The sequence below is a fragment of the Haplochromis burtoni genome, unplaced genomic scaffold, assembly GCF_018398535.1.
Source record: "Haplochromis burtoni strain Fernald_Lab_line unplaced genomic scaffold, NCSU_Asbu1 Contig_336, whole genome shotgun sequence".
In the NCBI taxonomy this organism is placed as follows: domain Eukaryota; kingdom Metazoa; phylum Chordata; class Actinopteri; order Cichliformes; family Cichlidae; genus Haplochromis; species Haplochromis burtoni.
The window spans coordinates 280,072-301,734 of NW_024582697.1; the positions used below are offsets into that span (position 1 = coordinate 280,072).

Consider the following 21,663-nt stretch of genomic DNA (forward strand, 5'->3'; position numbering starts at 1 on the left):
ACCGAAAGCACTGTATCGAACGGTTCAATATCGATACGAATATCGTTGCACCCCTAATACTTACTAACATCTTGTATGACCTCTGACAAAACACTGTTTGTGTGTTGTTAATGTATTCTAATCTGTACTAATTATTCTTATTATGTTAATTATACATTTAAATCTTGTTTAAAAGACCAATATGACAATATGCTCCCTTTTAATTAGGTATGATGATCAAAGAAAACCTCTGAACTGATGAAACAAAGAAATATAGGAAACGTACTGTTGTATGTGAAGAGAAAACGTGTGAGTGGGCTGTTTTCCACACATTTGAGTGGCACTGCAACTGTAAAAATTTTAATATGGTGTTTTATAAGAACTATGATGACTTCAAGATGTTCAAAATTAGCTGCCCACGAAACATGTAAAGCTGGGGCTGCAATCATTTGCGGCCGTGTGTTTATAAAAACCGCAACCATTTAGAGAAATGGACAAGAAAATTTCTGGGCAAAACGATCTAAGATCACAAAATATAATTTTTTTTTATTAATTTTGGGGCAAGGAACTGAATGAATTAAACTGCTGAAAATACTTTTTCAGAGGATTTTAGTGATCCAGTGCCACACATGCTTCTCATCTCCACCAATTACGCCACACGAGACATCAGCCAGCACATCCAGAGGTTGGTGAAAAGCACATTTTAGCACTCTTGAACACTACCAATACACCCAGGAGTTGGTAGTCTCCTAGACACCGAGGCCAGAAAGAGGAAGAGAGAAACCCGTTAGGTGAGCGGTAGGATTGAAGATGGCTGCTACTGCCTGTGGTGCTGACACGCCCACTCAGTCATACAAATGAAAACAAGTGACACTGGCCTGAAGCCACAGGCACATACTGACAAGAGAGTAGAGCACCATGGGGAAAAAGAAAAAAAAAAAGTCACACATTAGCAGTCTTTGATGTTTTTGTTAATTTGTGCCTGTGAACATCAGCTCTGTACACAGTTGGCTTGATGTGGCATAGGGTGATGTCGTTCCTATCGGCCCAACTACTAATAATAGTTACCAAGGTGACTCAGTCGGCAATATAATGTGCAAATAACAGTCACGATGATTTGGACAAACACGTTGAAGCCCCACAATATTTAAATGATCAGTCAGTAATTAGCGTTGAAATTTCAATGGACTGCATTCACACAATTTACTTTGGAATTAATATGAATTCCGTTTATTTGACGAGCAACAGAACAATCGTTTTTTTACAGTTGGTCTTTATCCCTCGAGCATGCCACAAATTAAACTAGAGGAGGTCTCCGAAAGAAAATGAGTGTTGCACCACGAGTGACACGCTCCTCTATTGATTTACTAGTGGACAATCGCCTTGCTCTTAATTTAAAAGTTGTGTGCCTGCTACACCGCTAACCCTCATGTTTCCCTTTAAACAAGGGAAACATGAGAGTTAGCTGTTTAGCACTGCTGCAGTGGTCCTCCTGGTCAGGGGGAGGGGTGTCCACCCTAAGCAGAACCCAAAGAGTGTGGAAATATGCTTGATGCGCTCCTGCAACAAACCCCCGGTGGCTGCTGAGCAAAATCTTTATGCTGAATCCAACCAGCAGAACAGAAATATCCGAAAGATGCAGCTCATTATTGCCCTGTTTATTTTTAACATATAGCCCCACTTAAACATGCAAAGGGACACCTCTTGAAACATAACATTTAATAATTCTTTAAAGAAAACATGGGTGCGCAACCATCTACCTGCATCTCTACTGCTCCTGTGGAAAACACTAAACATCCTACAATGGCTTATTAAAAACATACATTTTGTGTGAACATCAACTAAAACAGATAGTTTCCAACTGCAGTTGAGGAGGAAGAAGCCCCAGGTAGGGCTGCTTTATTGCCCAGCGAATGTTTCGGTCACCTTTCTGGGTGGGTGACCTACATGGGTTTAAACCTTATTGAGCATTCCCAAAAAAAAAAAAAAAAAGCATTTCAAACTTAAAGAGATTCTCTACTTAAGTGCTTCCCACAGGGAGATTTAGAAACATCTGAAGGTTCCCGCTACCCTTCTGGGTAGGCGACCTGGAGATTAGTTTTTACATTAACCCCGACTGTGTTTTATCACTCCCCTTAAGCTACACCTAATTTCTGCTCAGTGTATTTTTTGGTGGTTTTCTTTTTGCTTATCTCCACAACATGCTGTGTTCTTTCCCCTTCACATCTTTGGTAGCACCTTAGTGCCATGCATTTTAATATATGAGCAGCTCATTTCACCATTCTAAGTTTGACAGCTCAACATATTCCTGAAAATTGATGCTTCAGCTTAATAAGCCACCTGAAGATCAAAATTCTTAGCATTACCTAGGAATCTTATTAGGAATCGATTAACTAATGCAAACCCAGCAATGAAATGCAAGTCTTCACTGAAATAAGACCCTACATGCTTTTTTGATGCTTACAACGAGTAAACCCTTAACGTCATCAAGGCTTAAATTGGTAGACAACTACACTGTATACAGATGGAAAGTATATACAGAGTACTTCTGCAGCAGTAGCTTTTCAGCAAAGTGAAAATAGTGCATATTACTTTTCCACAGCTCTGATTCAAAAGTGTATTTTTCAATACAACTGGACTATTTGAGGTGTACCTTAAAGAGACATAATAAGAAAGGATGTCCTCAAGTTTAAAAAGTCCCCATGTAATTGCGAAGCAATCCTTGCATTGTTACTATAGTCATGCGTTCGTTTCTTATTTTAATGGGACAAAAATAAAAAGTAAGCTCACCATATCAAACAAGCCAATAGACTGTTATGTTTTCTTTTCCTAACCACAAACACAAATCACAGGGTGACATAACCTGTAAGGAGGAGGCATGCCGTGTAAAGGAAAGAAAAAAAAGTCCTTCCGTCTTATTCGAAAGTCCTTTCTCGAGTAGGATCAGCAAAGTTGCTCTTCAGGTTTCACCGCTTAACAGGCAGACCATTGGGCTACCCTCTAAACGCCTCAGACTTCCCCATGATAGCTTTTTACAACAGGAAAGGATATGCAAATATGCTTCCCTGAAGAAGAAAACACAGCAGAAAAGTTTGCTGTCCAGTTCGTGTTCTAAACTAACTTAAAACAAAAAACCTATTTCAGCATGTGAGGAAGACCTGATCTTTCACTGGCAGTCCGACTATCACTCAGTCAAACAGCAGGTTTATCAACAGCTTGTGCTGTCACGAATCTGCACGGCTCCAGTGTCAAGGAGCACGACACAAAGTGCGATTCAACTCCAGACACCGAGGCAGCATTTTCATCAGTGCTGCAAGAGCCCTGTAGTTATCCGTATCTTAAGATATATTGTGATGACAAAACACAATTGAGGCATTTAACATTTATCCCAACAAAGGTTGAAAAGTTGGGAGCAAATTCTGCCTGTTGAGCAGCTGAAAACCTCGTGTGATGGAAATGCATTGAGCTTGAGCCCCTTTTACGCCATTTGTCTTTTACAGCCATTATTTTGTGATCTATAGATTAAATCAAACTATTCCTATAACATCACCATGTGCTGTTTTCCTGTGAAAAGTTGCAGTCCGCTCAAGTGACCGCTTTCCTGTACATAGATGATGCGTTCACTTCTGTTGAGGGGCACAAACTGTGCACAGTGTAGCTTGAAAACTGTGATTACCACTATTACTACTACTACTACTACTACTACTACTACTACACCTTCGTCACAACAGGTACACTAAAAACAATGCCCTGTCCTTACCTGGGCCATCTGATCCTGAGGGAGGTGAATTGATCTTGGGTCGCTTTGCAGTGGGGGGTCCCACATCCATAAGATTGTCAGCCATCCTCGTCGGCAAATATTACAAGCGCTTAAAGACACCGACGAATAAAAGTAGAAATCAGTCCAAATCTTCGCCCCCCGGTTTGCAGTCGCTGGTCACTTGTATTGTTAGGCGCCAAGGAGCAATTTAACAGTTTTTTCCTCCTTTTCTTTGACTGGCAGACTGGCGAAACGCCGCCTGGAGAAAAAGGATTTCAAAAGATAGGCAACAGCGCCACGCTTCGCCACCTAAGATCACCCCATGATAATCCAACACCCAACACCCACATAATTATCCTCAATAATCACGTCCAAAAATTATTTCAGTCCGAGAAAAATAAATAAAAATCAATCATAAAATATGGCACGAAGCATAAGCGAATCCCTTTCTCCGCAGATCGCCGATTTCACGTCCGCACAGAATCATTTTTTTCGCAGTCGAAACGAGCAGCCATAAATTCCGTTTTTGGCTTAAATAAAAAGATCAAAATTCGAAAAATATTTTCTATGAGACGGATTATTTTTCTGGTCGCTGTCTCCCGATAAATAAAGCGTCTCGGGACGGCGATACGGTGAGAAGCGGCGCTCTCTAAAAGGGAAATCAAATATACAGAGGGCTTTCGAGACGACAAAACCCCACTTAGCCCTCACATATTCGCATTATTTCTAATCGGAAGAGCTCACGCTTCGATTTTCTGCACGAAAAAAGCCGTTTGAGTCCGCTCCGTGTGGCTCCGATCGGTTTTTTAATTTAATGCTCCCCCCGAAATCCAGACTATGAGCCGCGTCAAGATGGCGGCTGTTGATTCCTCCGATACAAAAAAGTTTTTTTTTCTTCCCAGCTAGACTGTGGGGGGAGGGGGGAGGCGCGCTGACGCCCTGACGTAAACCTGTGTCCCCACCGTGCGTCATGTGGACGTACGAGAAGTTGCCTCTAGGGGTGGATTACACAGAAAAAACGAGCTACCTGTTTCAAACTTTTCAAACACCCAACAGTCGCTACCTGAAATGGAACTTTTTTTTGTATTTCGCAGGCTAAAACGCGAGTCAATGCTATACACTGTTATATAGAAACAGATAAAGCAGCCTTTACTTTTAGCGAATACACTATCAAGTACACAAGCTATGATAAACCAGTATGTGACTATTGGTGCTTACAGGAAAGGTTTTAAAAACTTACATATTATCCCATCAAACTTATGTCTACTTACTTATATAAAAATCAGGTGAAGATTCTCTGTGAAGTGTGAAAGTAGATGATATAATTTTTGGGAAGAAGCACTTTCAGAGTATGAGTGTGTGTGTGTGTATATATATATAATATATATATATATATAGGAATAGGTATATATATATATATTATATATATTATATATATATTATATATAATAATATCATATATATATATATATATATCTATAACTAACTAGAAAACAGAAAACTACAATGAAGTACTAGCCAAGCACACAGTCGAGCTTATGTCTTTGTTATAAATGTGTATCGATGCACCAATGTTTAAGTTGCATGAAATCTTGTAGCTGCCTGTATTGGTGGATAGCATAATCAGTTAAGAAATATAATTAAAAAGCTGCACTCAGTTAAATGCAGTGGACTAGAAAGTACACAGTTTGCTTATGAAATACATTTGAGGGTAAGTGTAAAGTAAAAAACAAACAAACAAAAACTTGTACCATGTACGTCTATAGTTTCAATCTATCACTGGTAGTATACAGGCTATAAATTCATTAGGACAACATTTCCCAGCAACTGACTTTATTTATTATTAAATTTAACTTCACCTGTTAGCGTGCTATATACAAAAACATATCCAAAGAAAGCAACAGTTCATAGAAGTGGACCCATTATGCTTTTCTTCTTTTCTCTCATATATAATTGTTTTATGTTACAATATCAGACACACTAACCAAAAAGTTTTGAATAATGAGGTTGATGTACAAAAGAAAAAAAAAATTCACTTTAAGCCCAAAGTTCAGGTTTCAGACACTTTCTACTGCTGACTCAGTAACTGCAGAGTCCCAAACCTCTTCTTGCATTAACATCAGCACAAAAACTGTTAACTGGGAGCTTCATGAAATCAGTTTACATGGCTGAGCAGCTCTTGTAGGTGTAATGTGTCCATATAGCGTAGGGTAAAGGTGATAAAGAACTGTGAGTCATCCAAAGTTACTTTACTAGAGTGCAAAAATCTAAATAATGACCCAGAAAAGAGCATAATAGGTCCCCTTTAAAACTTAGAGGGATCGACAGCGGGCTACTTTTCAATACTACCAACCAGAGAGGTCTTGAAACGTCTCCACAGTTTTATTTGGCTAGTTTGGATTAAAAAGGAACTTAAATCTCTACCAACTGAAGCCTCGCTGTTCACATTCCTGCTAGGATAGGAGCATCTCTTCCAAAATACACACAATCACAAAGTTTTACAAATGCACACATTTTTTTAAACACACATGCAAGTATTATTCCAACATTGTTAAAATTACCCAGTTCTTAAGACAAGTAATATTCTAATACATGCGCTTATATAAATTCTAGAAAATGCTCAGATACTATACAATATAAACGCATACCGCACATTAAAAAATGAGTGCCTTTACCAGTTAGTATATGATGACTGCAAAGTGTGCACAAAATACCTGCAAATTAAGAAGACAACAAAAAGAGAAAATCCAAGAGATGGCAATGACACTCTTTGGCATTAATATTTGTGCCATTCTGCTGATTCAGAATGCCACTCACATCTCATTAAATCACAGCAAATCAAAAGATGCGCTCATGTTTGCGGTGACACAAGGGAAAAAGAAGGCATGTCAAATGTGTGAGTCAACACACCTTTCAGATTTTCACCTGTTCAGAGTAAAAAAAACAAACAAACAGCTTATTCAACAGGGCTTATCAAAATTATTAAGGAAAATTCCATTTAAAAAGGTAGCTCAACACTCACGAATTATGACCACTATTAAGTGTTTAACCATGAACAGTAATGGTTATTCCCTTTATTACAGTGTAAAAAAAACAAAAAAAAAAATGGAATGGTGTTAAGGGTTGTGTGCTCATAAGCAAAGGAAGGTTATTTTCCCTTTTAAACCATTGTTGTTACATTTAAACCAACTGCATGAGTAAATTATTATAATATTATAAAATAAAAGAGAAAAAGGAATTTAAAAACCGCAATAAATCCAAATAATGTCACATATTTGGCATATTTATATTTACTTATAGATGTCAAGAAAAGGCACTGCTGAAATCTCATCTTTCAATATTTTATCAAATTAAATGATTCAAGCACAAGCGTCAGTATTTTAAATTCTGATCAATATTAAGTGTCTTGAGAAATGAAAAGCAACAGAACTAACTTTAAAATATGACATGTTTAAATTTAAAAGGCACAAGCTACCCTAACTCCACACTTAGAAAACAATGCGAGCAAACTATTTAACTATTAAGGTGTTGTTAGCTATAGCAGCTTACATAAATTACTTGATGATGAATTCCTTTTATTTGCAACGCTTGTTCTATTACTTAAGAGTTCAGGTCAAGAAATGGTGCACTGGTGAAACCATTTTTACGTCTGAGCACACAATCCTTTTTTTTTAAACAGCAGAAGAAAGAAAATGTAACAGAAAGAGAGATGAAAACTGTTCTGACATTATAGATAGAAAAAATTAAAGGGAAAGCGAAAAGCACAGAGACCCTTCTATGAAATACCTTTTGGTGCACTGCCGTTTGCATTTACAATGCCGTTATGTAAAGTTTTCATGTCACTGAAAGTATGAAGCTGTAAAAGTGTCCAGATGTTTGCATCCAGTAATGTCCTTTAGATAACAGAAAGTAGATTAAGACGCCTCAGATAGAAAGTTCAAGTTTTGTGTAACAATTAACACTATTAAACACATTTTTATTGTGACATTCCACTTTGATCATCCATGTCCTAAAACACAATCAACTAGCACACAGTGTAATCCATAGCTAACCCAGGCAGTTTTATTCTCTAATCCATCTAAAAAAAAAGAAATTAAGACACAATTTAAGACACTCTATAGGTACGCCAGCATCTTGTAGGACCCATTAAAATACTCACTAAACACAGTTAGATAGTTTGAGCTCCTACAAGAGTCTGGATGTGCAGAGGGCACAAACACTAGTAGCAGTTAGCCTATGATGCTGCGAGCATGCTGATTAAATGCAGTTTAGACCATCATGCCTCAGTGCTGAGGCAATGCAAAGATCTTAACTGAGGCCAGAGAAAAAGCTGCCACATCAGCAAACAAGTTTCTATTTGTAAACCTGCAGTTTCAGTCATTTGAGTAACTCATAGGCACCTCCCCTTATTAAAGCCTAAGTGATCTTACTATACAGACACACACTGCATAAGAGCAATACACTCACTCGACAACTCACAGCTCAGCCTCGTCTGCCTTTAGCCTGTACCGATTTGTTCCAGTTGTGCCTTTCCTGATGCGTTTTCTGGTTTTCAAGAACAACATGGACACAGGCTCTGCAGGATTTTAGTGCGGTGCATTTTTTTTTTACTCGTACATAATTTTGCCCTTCGCTTGTCACATATTGTGATGTTTTACACATTGTTGCTTTTCTTTTTAATAAAAGGCAAAATTATCATAGCAAAACATAGTTTAAAAAGTAAACCTGTAACAAAAGCAAAGCTTTTCTTCCCAAAAAGCTTTCTAATTTACAATTTTCCCTTTATGTTGTTATTCCCTTATTTATAAAGGCTTAGTCTACATAATATTCTACTCTAAAGGCACTTAAAAAGACATATGAAAGAAATAATCAAGATTAAAGGTTTAAAGATAATCAAATAAGTTAATGGCAGATAATGGGATCTGCGACAGGCAAGAGAAGGTCCAGAGTCAGCTGTCACATTTTCCCTTTTCTTGTGCGTTACTGCCTAAGACCATCTTTGTGGTCCACCCTCCACTCTTGATAACATCAGCCAACCGTGAGCCGTTTTCACACATGTATCCCACCGGAACATCTACAATTGTCCCTTCTCACATGCTGCAGGTGATAGTCCACTTCACGCTGCTGGAAATACTCCTTTTGGTTTAGATTAAGGTGCTGCTTTCTTAGCATGTGCAAGAAGCAGGACACATAACGTCCATCCTTTGCCACGAATTCTCAGGATAAGTGCCTTTTCTATCTTTACACAGGCCCAACTGGACATTGCCTACACTTTGTGCTATAAGGAGCTTACTGTGGAAAGCCAATTTGAAGTCTGATCAAATGTTTGTGCTCCTATATGCAGCTCAATTGGGTAATGTCTAGTAAAAATTATGTACTGCAGTGCATGTGTGAAAATGGCTATATTGTCACAAACACACACAAAAAAAACAACTTGCTTCTTGGCTGGTGAGGCGAGAGCTTGGGGTCTTTTCACATCCTCCATCGCCAACTGAAGTAGGACCAAATGTACAGTGATTCTACACATGCCAGCTGGAAGGAATGAGAGCTTAAAGGGTAGAGGATTGATGATGAAAGCGGCACACTTGACGATTTCTAGAGTCTGGTTAACTCGCCAACATTACCGCCAGTTTCATCCTCGTAATTGTCCTTCTTGATATCCTTCAGGGGATTTGTTGACCTTTGGGATGTATCCTGCTGGGCTGAGATGATAAGTTGTTTGTTTTCTGACAAAGAAGGGGGTCCTTCAAGATTGGTTATATGTACAGATGTCAGGCCAGTGTGAGACTTTGATCGCCTGGCAGCAGAAGTTTCTGCAGTGGGACGTCTTTCACGGCTATCTACCTCTTTCACGTGAGTAAGCCCTGTCGTACTAGGGGAACCAGTGCTGGCACTGGGTACCATAGTATTAGTACTGCTTGCAGTGGTGCTGGTTGCAGGGACCATGCTTGCAATTTCGTCAGTGGGTGAGCGCCCGATGCTGCCATCCACCTGTGCTCGGATCTCTGGAGAGACTGAGAGCTGGTACTGAGGCACCGGGCCACTATCGCTGCTTTTAGGATAAAGGAAGGTCTTCATCTGACCTTTGCCCTTGACATTAACTGTGCCGCGATAATCAAACTCGTAATCCATGCCGCTAAGAACACAGTAACTCTCTTCGCTGACCTGGACACGACACTCCACGCCTGTGGTATCCATGCGGCTGGCAATGTTGACCGTGTCGCCCCAGATATCATAAAGAAGCTTGGTGGTGCCAATTACGCCTGCTGTTAGAGGCCCGTGATTAAATCCAATACGAAGCTTAAAGCCAAACCCTAACATGTTCTTGTTAAAGTCATCCACCACACGCATCATTTCAAGGGCAAATTCAAAAAGAGCTCGGAGGTGGGCGTGAGGATGTGCTGCATCTGCACACTGCTGAGCGTTGAGTCCTGCTGCCGCCATGTAAGTGGCACCAATGGTCTTGATCTTTTCTATATTAGCAAAGACGGGCTTCCGTAGGAGCTCATCAAAGTCTCCAATCAGCTCGTTGAGGACACGATAGCACTCCTTACCTCCTTCATAGCTTTCTTCATAAAATTCACTAAAGTTAACAATACTGGCAAATATTACACCCACATTGTCATGGTTCTTGGAGTAGCTCTGGGTAACCTTGAGCTGCTCGGCCACATGTATGGGAATGATATTGCGTAGCAGCCAGTCGGCCTGGTCCCTCATGTTCTGGATCTTGATGCGGTGTTGATCAGCTTCCACATTGCCATGGTAATGCAGACGGTAACTGACCTCAAATTCACGGTTAAGAAACCAGACCAAGAGAAGGAGGAGGAAAAAGGCCACACAGGCCTCACGGCCGAGAAGGTCCTGTGGGTGGGTCTGTGGGTCAAGTTCCAGTGGGCTGTCAGACATGACAATGGAGGTGTTGCTGTTGCTGCTGCTGTTGTTCTGGCCATCAGACCTGGTTGAGAAAGAGAAGAAAGAGAAAAAAAGAGAAGAAAGAGGGAAAGGAAAGTTTAGAATAATTTAAGAAATAGTGCAGCTGTTACGATTACAAATAACCAAATGCAGCATTTGCTATAAACTCAATGCATCTCACCAAAATCAAACTGCCATCGCTCAGAATAGAAAGTCAGAGCACCTCAGTGGCAGAGAGCCTAGAGTCTGGCTGGTGTCCTTATTTCACCCATTGAATCTCAGTTCACTATCACTATCTGTTGAAGGCATAGTGTGTTTTGTCTTGTTTTATCTTTAATTTTATTTGATAGTGAGAGACAAATGTAGGAAGTAGGCAGAAAGCTGACATGGATTGGAATAATAGCTTGGTTGGAATAATAACCGAGCCCATTCAGTTGAGGCTTTTTGTCCAGTTTTAATGTGAAATGAGAAGTGAGAAATAATGCACTTCAAAACATCAACAATAATCATACTTACCAGAAAAACAGACTCTTAGTGACACTGAAAGAGAAAAAGCAGAAGCAACATTAATTCATGAAATAAGAACATCAAAAATCATTTCAATTCACGGACATTATACTTGTTCATAGCATGAAATGGCATGCAATTGTAAAGAGGAAAGAATTCATTAGTTTTTATGTTTGTTATTGATGCCTCAAAAGTTTTGAGGCAGAGATTTTTGCGACTGACCCTGTTATGTATGTATTTCCAAGAGTTCGTTTTTCAGGGTGCAAAATATAGGGAGGAGAACATTTAAATCAAACATGCAAACCGATTTACTAATGTTTAAGACACACAGTTTACTGTTAATTGCATCGATATTTAATTTTTGCGCTTGATATCGAAATGAACCTGACCACATTTAGAAAACAGCACGACTTTTGTAAATCACTGTAAAACTAACAAATTCTTCTTGTGGCAACTATTTGGGGATTGCGCTCACACCCTATTTTGCAAGTTGAGTTAAAGAAGGGTGCTAAATACAATGTGAGAGTTTATTGAAGTGGCAACCAGATGTTGAAAGACACCATTTCAGCCCCATTTGCAGTGAGCAATCGAGTTAGGCAAAGAAAAATGTTGTCCCAGTTTGTTTAATCTTTGTGATGATGACTGTAAAAACTGGGTGCAGGGTTGGCAATTTGCTAGTCAATCATATTATCTATGGAGATGATCTTGTGCTCTTTAGTCCTAGTGGTGCTGGTCTAGAGCAGCTCCTTCACATGTTATGTTATGTTGTGGAACATGACATCAGATGTAATGCCTGCAAGAGCACTGTCATGATTTGTAAACCAAAGAGGGCAAACACCAAAGATTTCCAGAGTTTAAACCATCAGATAATATAAGGTCAGGTATGTTGGATATCTTATTAAAGATCAAATGACAGACAATGACATTTATAGGGAATGTCTGATGATGTATGCACAAGTGAACATCCTCTTATGTAAATTTAATGCATGTACAGACTTTAAGGCACATCTGTAGGTGAATTCCAGGAAAGCAAGTTTACGGAAACTTCATGTAGCGCATAATGACGCCATGAGCTTATTATCGAAGAGACCAAGATTGTTAAGTGCAAGTGAGATGTATGTGTTTCTATGGATTATGAATGAGAAATAAACAAAAGCTGACTGAATGGACCTCCCTCCTTGAAATTTTCATCATCACATTATCCTTTATAATTAAGTGAACTGACCAAATGACCATGCCAAAAAATACTGCATGGGTTGTAAAGAGCAAAACTATTACTTCCTTTTATTGACGTCTCCGCAGTAAAATAAATGCATCTCATACCTGCAGGGGGAGCTGAAGAGCAAAGCCAGCAGTGCCAGTCCCACCAGTGTTGCTAGTGTTGAGCGCATCCAGTAGCTGAGCTGGCAGAAGTTACAATACTGAATAATAGCTATGATGACAGCACAGCAGATGAACATGGTAAACTAGGAAAACAAGAGACAGAACACAATATCAGTCAAAAAGGTGTAGATCATACTGTAAACAATACTAACTACAATACTTCTTACATACTGCATACAGCAGTTAAAGACATAATTAACGATGAAGTAAGACAAGCAGAACTTGATCAAACAACAGTAGCAGTATTTAATACTCTAAAGATCCCTTTTTAAAAGCATAAAATAAACATGAAATTTTAATTCACCTGAATGGAGTGATGCATGTCACAAGCGACATGGGAGAATACTGCCACAGCAGGCAGGGACACCAGGACAGCTCCTATAAAGTGGCGTGCTATCCAGCCTGACATGGCCGTCATCAGCACTCGAGTGCAGGTCAGCACACTGTCCAGATAAAAAGCCATGCTGGAGAGAAAAGAAACCCAGAAAATGATGACTGATACAGATGACATGTGAGAGATTTTATAGTTTTATGTGTTCTCATGTGATCCCAGCTTGACTAATAAACTGGCTGCAGATATAATTATTAAAGGGCTGATTTATATATGATATAGATGGAAACATTTCCTGTCTCTTTTTGTTTTAGGGTCTATACATTTTCTTTCTGCACAGATTTTACCTGTAAGTCCAATATTAACCATGCCAACATTTTTTTCTTCTGTCTCTCCTCCTGGTCATCTTTTAAATATACTTTGAGGTGAGCAAAGCACCCACTCAATTCTTGCGTTAGACAGTTCCTCTAGCCTCTGATTAAAAGTTCCAAAAATCAGCTTGGGACTTAGCCCTCAGATGGGTTGTACACAGCTTGAAGATAACAGTACCACTGTCTCTACTATCTCTTCCCTGTTAAAAAGAACAAGGAAATGATAAGGACCATCCATCCATTCTCCTCCACTTATCCTTATCAGGGTCAAGGGGGAAAGAGGTAGGGTACAGCATTGACAGGCCACCAGTCTCACGCAGGGCCAACAACCTATAATGCCCCAATGATAAGGTATTACAGAAAATCCAAGCGTACCAAGAATTCTTCTCTCAACATACTTGAGAAAGAAGTAGAGATGATGTGTGCACATCTAGGCTGCCCTCACCTGGACCACACACCTCTCCTGCCAAGTCAGGAAGGCCCATAAGAGGCGTTAGTCTGTTGGGATCTTAGAGCATACTCACCTCTCTCATCCCCTGATGGCCAAACTTCTATCAGTCAACAAGTGTGGTGAGGACTACAACAGCTGGTGAGGGTGGTAGGGTGTGCTTACAGTACCATACGACTACTATCATGTTGCACTATTATTTCTGTATATACTATCTCACTGTGTTTATCTGTTCATTTCCATATTTCTTGTCTATTTTTATACTGCTGCCCCGCCTAGAGCTGCTCAAAGTTTTGGTTTTTATTAACAGGGAATATAAATCTATTCTATTCTTTGTATTGCACTCCTAATTTAATAAAATATGTTCAAGCCTTTCTGATAATGTCTGACTGGCTTGAGCCTCTCCTGCATGCAGTATCTCACCGTATGGCAATCAGCAGAGCCAGGACCTCCAAAATTGTGGCTACAGCTGTGAGAATGAGTGCCAGTGTGGATGGGTTCTGCTGGGTAACAAGCGGTTGAAGGAAACAGGCCAATGAAAGAGCCAGAAATACTAAACAGCACAGGAGCATGTCCAGGAAAGAACTGAATGTTGGGCTGGCAAATGTCTGCACTGCTGCTTGGGTCTCGACCTGGGAGGATGGGAAAAGAGGAAACAGAGGGCAGAAAAAAAAAAAAAAAAAAAAAGAGTATAATCGTAAAAATATGCTTATTAAGGTAGCGTGAAGGGGATTCATAAATAAGAATGAGGTGTTAGAGGAAATCTGTCTTAATACTGGTGGTATATTAGGAAATTTAACCACAGAGCAACTACAAAAAAAAGCTGGATCCCCCTTGAATAAAATGAAAAAAAGAAATAAAAATTAATGTTACAAATTTAACAAGCTTCAATAAATCTTATTTGTGATTAGTTACATATTATTTGTTAATGAGACTGTAGCAACAGCAGCAGCCATTTCCTTAAGATGCACTTCTGATGATACACCAGCAGAGGACATCACAACCTAAAACTAAACTGCTTCTAAGGTCCTGCAGTGATTTCCCTTTGCCGCAGTCTTCAGCGGTCTGGTCATAACACAGCACTATCGGGCTACCAGACACAGACAAAGAGGAAAACATGAACAAGCTAAGATAAATATATAGAAATTCAAGCAAGCATACTATGCGTGCTTATCTAAATGACTCTCAGATCTTAGCTAGACCAAAGGTAACTATGTTAGGCAACATTTCATCACACACAAACACCTACCTCCTCCTGGTAGCTTATCCGGTACGCAGACTCCAGGCTCTTCTCCAGGAAGGTGAGGCTCAGCTTGTTTATTGGAGGTTTGTAAAAATAGTCCTTCATGAGACTGCAAGAGACACACAAAGTTACATTTTAGAGACAGCATTTTGTAGACAATGGAGGTGCACGTGAGAGCACAAATGTGAAATTCAGACATTGCTTTACAAATAAGATTTTAATGTTAAAGAAAAAACATATGTTCACAGCCTTCCCACAAATGTATCGTTAACTAAAGCAACTATAAACGCTGCTAAAATGTATTAATTGTTCAATTATTGCTTTTTAATCTCTCCTAACCAACTTTATAATGAATTCATCCAAGCCATCAGTGTGTTTATTAGACCCCATTCATAGAAGGCTGTTCAAAGAAGTCTTACCATTAAGTGCTCTATTTATTTTTACTAACTGGCTACCCACCAGAGGCCTTTAACTTTGCTTAAAAGCTGATCCAATTAGATTTCCAATATTCATATTATTTAAAAGATTCTCAAAAAGAATGTTGTAAATCAGTTATGTCATCATTTGCAGAGGAATGGTTAAATGGAATGGATACAGTCTTGAATTCACCATGGCACCGAAAGAGCACTAGTAAAGGTTACTAATGACCTTCTTAAAGTCTATGACTGTGGACATTGCTGTGTGTTTGTCCTCTTAGACTTCAGTGTTGCATTAAATACTGTTGATGACGTTGAACATTTTATGACTTAAACTAGAACGCAGCACTGGCATTAAAAGAAATGCTCTGCACTGGTTTGAATTATATTTATCTGATTGGAGTCTATCAGGAGCCAACACTACTCCTCTTTTATACTCTCTACATTGGCTCTTAATAGATTGTGTTTTATTATATCCTTTTTGGCTATTATGGCACTTAGTGCTCTTATTTATTTTAGTCATTTTGTGTATAACACTTTGTGATAGTCTATGAAAAGTGCCTAATAGATCAGCTTTACTTGTTTGTTTAACTTTACTTCTAAAAGCTTCCTGAAAAATGTTCTGCTTATCCAGAAGATCATATTCTCGCATATTTCCAGAATCCTTTCATTGGCTTCCTCTACACACAAACCTTGACTATACAGGCCACATCATGTCTTAAAGACCTCACAGTACTATGTTACCACAATGTGAGCACTTAACTATTAGACTTTAGCTTTCAGGCCCTCGTCTGTGGAACCAGCTCACAGTTTGGATTCAGGAGACAGACACTGTCTCTACTTTTAAGGCTAAAAACTTTCCTTTTTGATAAAGCATATAGTTTGGGCTGGATCAGGTGGGCCTGAAGCCTCCCTTAATTACGTTGCTAAAGACTCAGTGTGCTGAGAGGCTTCCCATGATGCACTGACCATTTCTTCTTCATTTCGGTGCCCATGTATTTATACAGTACGCCACTACTGCATATTATTAATGCTGGATTACCTATCTTCTTTGATAACATCTACAAAGTGAGCATCACTCCTCTCCCTGAAGTTCTTGGATCGCAGAGGTAAGAGCGCTGAATGATCCATCCCCATGGCTCCTCCGCTCCATGTCTTCTTCTCCTTCTCCTGCAGCATCTCACACAGTGACGTCTGGCTGTTGGTCAAAGCTTCTAATCGAGGACTAAGCAACCCGTTTAAAGCCTTGGGGTTGCAGCCTGCAGAAATCACTGGGGAGCACTTCAAATTTGAGGCATCCTGAGGTGAAGAGGTGAAAGAGGTACTCGACTTTACAAAGAAGAACGTGTGATGTGGCTGTGGAAATGGGTCAGAAATAGTATGAAGGAGTCTGAATAGGAAATATGAAAGTTACAGGCTGTGCTTCAGCTGCACCAATTTAAATGGTTGTCTCTGTGGCACAGTTCATCTGGGACCCATAGAGTTCTACTTCTTTGAACTATTTTTGAGACCTTTTTTAGCTGCCGGGTACGTGTAAATGAAATATCTCTATGTGCCCATATTTGCTAGAACCATAATGACAAAAAGTAGACTAGACTATGAGTCTTTCCAAATGTGAAAGTCAGACAAATAACATTTTGACTGTTTAATATTGTTTTCTCTGTTTTGTTAAGGTGGTATCAACTAGCTAACCTTGCCACTGTTGGTCTTGTGGTCGTCATGGCAGCCATTGTGCACCATGCCTTCTTCCAGGACCTGATCCTCCCCTGCTATCAGTGCCACGCTGCAGGAAAGACAGGGGGACTGTGGGGTGATTAGACGGGTGACACAGAAGGAAAGGGAGTAGAGAAGAAAGGAAGAGAATTCATGAAGTAAGTGACGCAGATCAAGCAGAGCATAGGAGCTGATAAAAATACAACAAGATACGTCGGTGTGATGCAGCTTTGCTGTGAGGGCAAAAGAGCTAAAATGTGCCATTAAAAGGCAAAGCAGGAACGCTAACATGTTTTTAATTAATCTAACAATCTCTGAAACACTTATGATAGTATGTTTCAATGTTTAAAAAACAGTGATGGCAATAAAAGAGTTAACAAGTTGTGTGTAGGAGGTCTGCACTGGCTCAAGGTCTTTATTTTCAGGCGAGTGTGTCTGCGAGAGCGAGAGATCTGTGTGATACTTGTTGTGCTATGACTGACCATGACACAGAGAAGCACAAGGTGCCATAAAGTAGTACTGTGGAGCTTAAACAATGTAAATACAAAGAGATGGCAAATAATGTACACCTACTTGTCACATTAAAAACATGGAAACATTTGTGATTACGCCTGCCGTTCAGGTTTCATCCTTTCACCTGCTCACAGTTATTAAGCTTTTTTTTTCTAAGATGTCTTATCCTTCAGTGTGAGACTCATCCAGATTTGTGTGAGAGCTACGCTGAAGATGAAAAGCTGCAAATGAAAAAGTGATCAGTGGTAGGCAGACAGGTTTTGGCAGTACTTCCAAGGTCCCCTCTGCTTGAGTTAACTCATTTCCATACTGGGATGAGAAGCCAACCCCACCTTCCAGCCCTACCTCTTCTACCACTCACATGCCTTCCTTTTTTCTCTACTGCACCTTCACTCTCCACCTGTCCGGGTAGAGATAAAAGAGCTGTGCAGAGATCGCGGGGTGCAAACAGATGATTAATTTGGGTGAATTTATGCTACAGCAGTAAAGGTTTTTGAGGGTAATTAATAAAAAAAATGATGTGTTAAGGGTTTTGCTGAGTATGTTATGGCCGTACAATTTTGGCAAATGTGAAAATTTCCCTTCAAGGCAGAAATAAGGAGAAGATCGGCAATGGACACACAGGTAGGTCCATAAGCGTGTGGACAATGACACAGTTCTCATAGTCTTGCCTCTGTACACCACCATAGAGGATTTTAAATAAAGGACCAAGACTTTCAGTTTTAATTTAAGGCGTTTAACAAAAGTACCGAATTAACTGTTTAGGAATTACAGCCATTTTTATACGCAATCAGACAAACTAAAATTATTATGAATATAAAGATTGTTCTAATATTTGGATGAAAATCCTTTGCGGTCAATGACTGCCTGAGGTCTACAATACATGCTGTTTTTCTTCCCTTGAGATGCTCTGCCAGGCTTTTACTGCTGCTTGTTTATGTGTCTCTCTGTATTCAGTTTTGTCCTCAGTAACTGAAAAGCAAGCTCTACTGGGCCAAGCTCAGATGACTGTCTTGGCCATTAAAGAATATCCAATTCTTCAGAATTTTCCAGAATATCCAACACCTTCTCGAACCACCTGCCTGCTCACCCTCCTGTCAATTAGATTTTTTCCCCAACACCTAACCAGTGGCTCACCCCACTGCTCGTTCCGCACCCATCCCAAGTAAGCAACTCTGAAACATTCACTTAGCTCATTACTCTGGTGCTCGCCCATGCCTTAGACTGGAAGTAACTCTCATCTCTTCTCTCCTAGAGTTGCTGTTCTGAGTTACCAGAGACTCTTTCCAGCACTTATCCCTGTGAAAAAAACCTTCCAGTGCAATAAACTCTGAACTGTGAGCTGTTGTCTCCCGGGTGTTGCTTTAGAGTCTATTTCACAGTTACACATTTCATCACTCATTAATCTTGGTTTCATCTGTCCAAAGAAGGTGTCTTTGAATACAGACTTTGACAATGATATGATTTTTTAACAGTATTTTTCCTAACCATGGCATTAATTCTATCTTTACTTCAATTGTCTTGTGTGGTCTTTCAGGACTTTTTGGTGTTGCTGAGCTGGTCAGTGCATTCAGTGTTTTTAACAACGCATCAGATTGTTGAATTGTCCATTGACTTTTTCTCTCTCTCTTCTCATTTTGGTTTTCAGCCCAATGATGGTCCTCCTTCGCTTTCATCTGCATCTCTTCAGACCTCATATGGAGTGTCAGTTAACAGCTAAATGAAATCTCAACACTTAGAATCAGATTGAGATATTACATCTGCTTTGTCTGTTTGTTAGGACGGGTCTCACTTGGCCATGAAACAACTATCCAAACGTCCTCTGAAAAAAGGGGAACTATGTATAAAAATGGCTACGTTTGTTAAACCTCATGAATTAAAGCTGGGAGTCTGCATCTCGTCACACTTCGCTTGTTTAATTTTTTTTAATCCACTGTGGGGTTGCACAAAGTCAAAAATGACCAAACTTGTGTCACCAGCCAAATGTGTCACTTATGAACTGTATGTGATCAGCACTATAATGCTGCCTGCATTTTTGTTGCATAACTAATATGATTAGACAATATCTCTGTGTATTTGTTTAGATTCATACTCTTTAGAATTTAATATGCACTGAGGTGCCATGCAAACAGAAGCATATTTTATACAAGTGCACCAAATATGAAGCGGTAAATTAACAAAGATGCTCAAGGTTAAGCTTATGTAAAAAATATGGATGTTTTGCATGGTGTGGATCAAAGCAATTCTGTTTTTTAGCTCCTTTAACACAAGACAATAGAAAGCTCAATGCATGCAAAAAGAAAAATGAAAATATTTATCAAAGCTCCTGATACGCCCACACAAAAACACAGAGCAAAGATGAACATCGAAGAGATTGTGACAGAACATAGAGCTCAGTGTTCTTCCTCAGGTGATATAGCTGTACAATGATAGATGAGCCCAAGAAAATATACTTATATATTTAACTACAAAGCTGATTCCCTTAGAGACAGCAACTTACCTTGGCTCTGTCTTGGGGAAGGGTGCAGGCCGAAGGGGCTCCATCAGGCGTGTGCACTCTGGACGTGGGACAGCAAGGATCTGCTTGCTCCGTCCCAGCTAATCCTATTTGGGAACAGGTACAGACGGAATGAGCCTCCATCTTCCTGCCAGAAATCAGATAGGTCTTTAGGCCTGAAGAGAGAAATGGAAACAAATAAAGAGAGGATGTCACTGACAGATCAGTTCTTATTCCCAGATCTAACTGGAAAAGGCCTGAGTTGGGTTTAGTTGTTCTTTTGTGGATAAAAGTATAGGCAGTTGTGGAGTTGTTTTAGGAGTCAGCAGAGGGTTTGTGGCCAGAATAAATCCCCACAGAGAATTATGCAAAGTTGGAAAGTTCAAGTTTGCAGACTTGATCCTTTTTTGTTTCTCTACACGTTTACAAAACTTTATCATTTTTTTATGCATTTGTGCAGGTCTTTGCATTTCTGTCATTTCAATACACACAGTGTGAAAAAGACTAGCACTTTGATACCAAGTGACATCATCAGAGGCTGAAAAAGTTTACTTCTTTTACCAAAACTAGAAAAAACCCCAAAATAAACCAAAAAGAAACATTTGAGACCTAAACTAGTGGGTCACAATGTAATGGTTAATATCCCAATGCTATATCTATCATTTCCAGTTGATATATACAAACAAGTAAAACTTCTTTCAAGAGTCCCATTTCCTGCCCACAATCATGTCTTCTTCATGTGAAAACAGCATTTTACGTTTTAATATTTGTCTAATATTTAAATGTTTTTGATGATCTGAAACATTTAAGTGTGACAAACATATAAAAAAATAGGAAATCAGGGAGGGGGCAAACACTTTTTCACACCACTGAATTTCTCACCAATTCCCCCATAGCCCGAGGAAGGATTTCCGTATAGCAATTTCTGAATTAATTCCATTTCTCCTTCTTGAGCTTCACCTTCTCCATAATGAGAAATGTAATCTTTCATATATGCGTAATATGGGTGCATGTGCATGTAAGTGTGGGTGTTCATGTATTCCTTTCCGCTGACCATGAAACAGCCAAATATTTGAACACCTGCTTCCTCCTGCCTCTATCAACATGTCCATTTCCATTACTCCTGCAAGTTATGTGTATTTGTATGCAACTCTTTGCTGTTGTGACACGTCATAGCCACACTAACAGGTTATCTGTGTTTGTCAGCAGCATAGGTTAGTACCTGCAACTGTGTGCTTAGCCACATAATTTAACTGTCAGTGAAGCTGCAGCCTCAGGCTCTGAGCATTGTATGCACCCCTCCCCACTCGCCTGTCCGCCACTGGCTCTGCTAAGCCACCCTGGGGCTCCACTCTCTGACACACACACACACACACACACACACACACACGTATGCCACAAGGGAACAAAGTCTTAGTTTAAGATGAACACACGAATTAAGAAGCAAGACACAAAAATAAGAATGCATACAAAAAGATCGATGTACCGTTTATGAGACACTCACAAAAACAGCATCGCTAAACGCCTACACACTTAGTAAAACACACGTACACAAAGCAAGCAGAAGTATAGATGGATGACTTCACTGTA

General features: G+C 39.6%; 2 protein-coding genes across 4 annotated transcripts in view; both read right to left on the reverse strand.

The window, feature by feature from the left end:
• Window positions 1-5,043, reverse strand: part of crebbpb (CREB binding protein b) — a 42,249-nt gene extending 37,206 nt beyond the window's left edge. The window contains exon 1 of one of the 3 annotated variants that reach the window (XM_042228619.1): window positions 3,740-5,040. In XM_042228619.1, coding sequence (XP_042084553.1) covers window positions 3,740-3,824 — 85 coding nt within the window. In that variant the 5' untranslated portion in view covers window positions 3,825-5,040. Of the gene's footprint in view, window positions 1-3,739 lie in introns of all 3 variants that reach the window. The other 2 variants (XM_014340633.2, XM_005943985.2) reach the window with 2 other exon arrangements.
• Window positions 5,044-5,555: 512 nt separating this feature from the next.
• Window positions 5,556-21,663, reverse strand: part of LOC102293549 (adenylate cyclase type 9) — a 43,514-nt gene continuing 27,406 nt past the window's right edge. The window contains exons 2-10 of the mRNA XM_005943986.3: window positions 20,077-20,249; window positions 17,043-17,153; window positions 16,393-16,649; window positions 14,941-15,043; window positions 14,115-14,323; window positions 12,846-13,005; window positions 12,482-12,624; window positions 11,168-11,191; window positions 5,556-10,694 (exon numbers count right to left, since the gene is read on the reverse strand). Coding sequence (XP_005944048.1) covers window positions 9,335-10,694; window positions 11,168-11,191; window positions 12,482-12,624; window positions 12,846-13,005; window positions 14,115-14,323; window positions 14,941-15,043; window positions 16,393-16,649; window positions 17,043-17,153; window positions 20,077-20,249 — 2,540 coding nt within the window. The 3' untranslated portion in view covers window positions 5,556-9,334. The remainder of the gene's footprint in view (window positions 10,695-11,167; window positions 11,192-12,481; window positions 12,625-12,845; window positions 13,006-14,114; window positions 14,324-14,940; window positions 15,044-16,392; window positions 16,650-17,042; window positions 17,154-20,076; window positions 20,250-21,663) is intronic.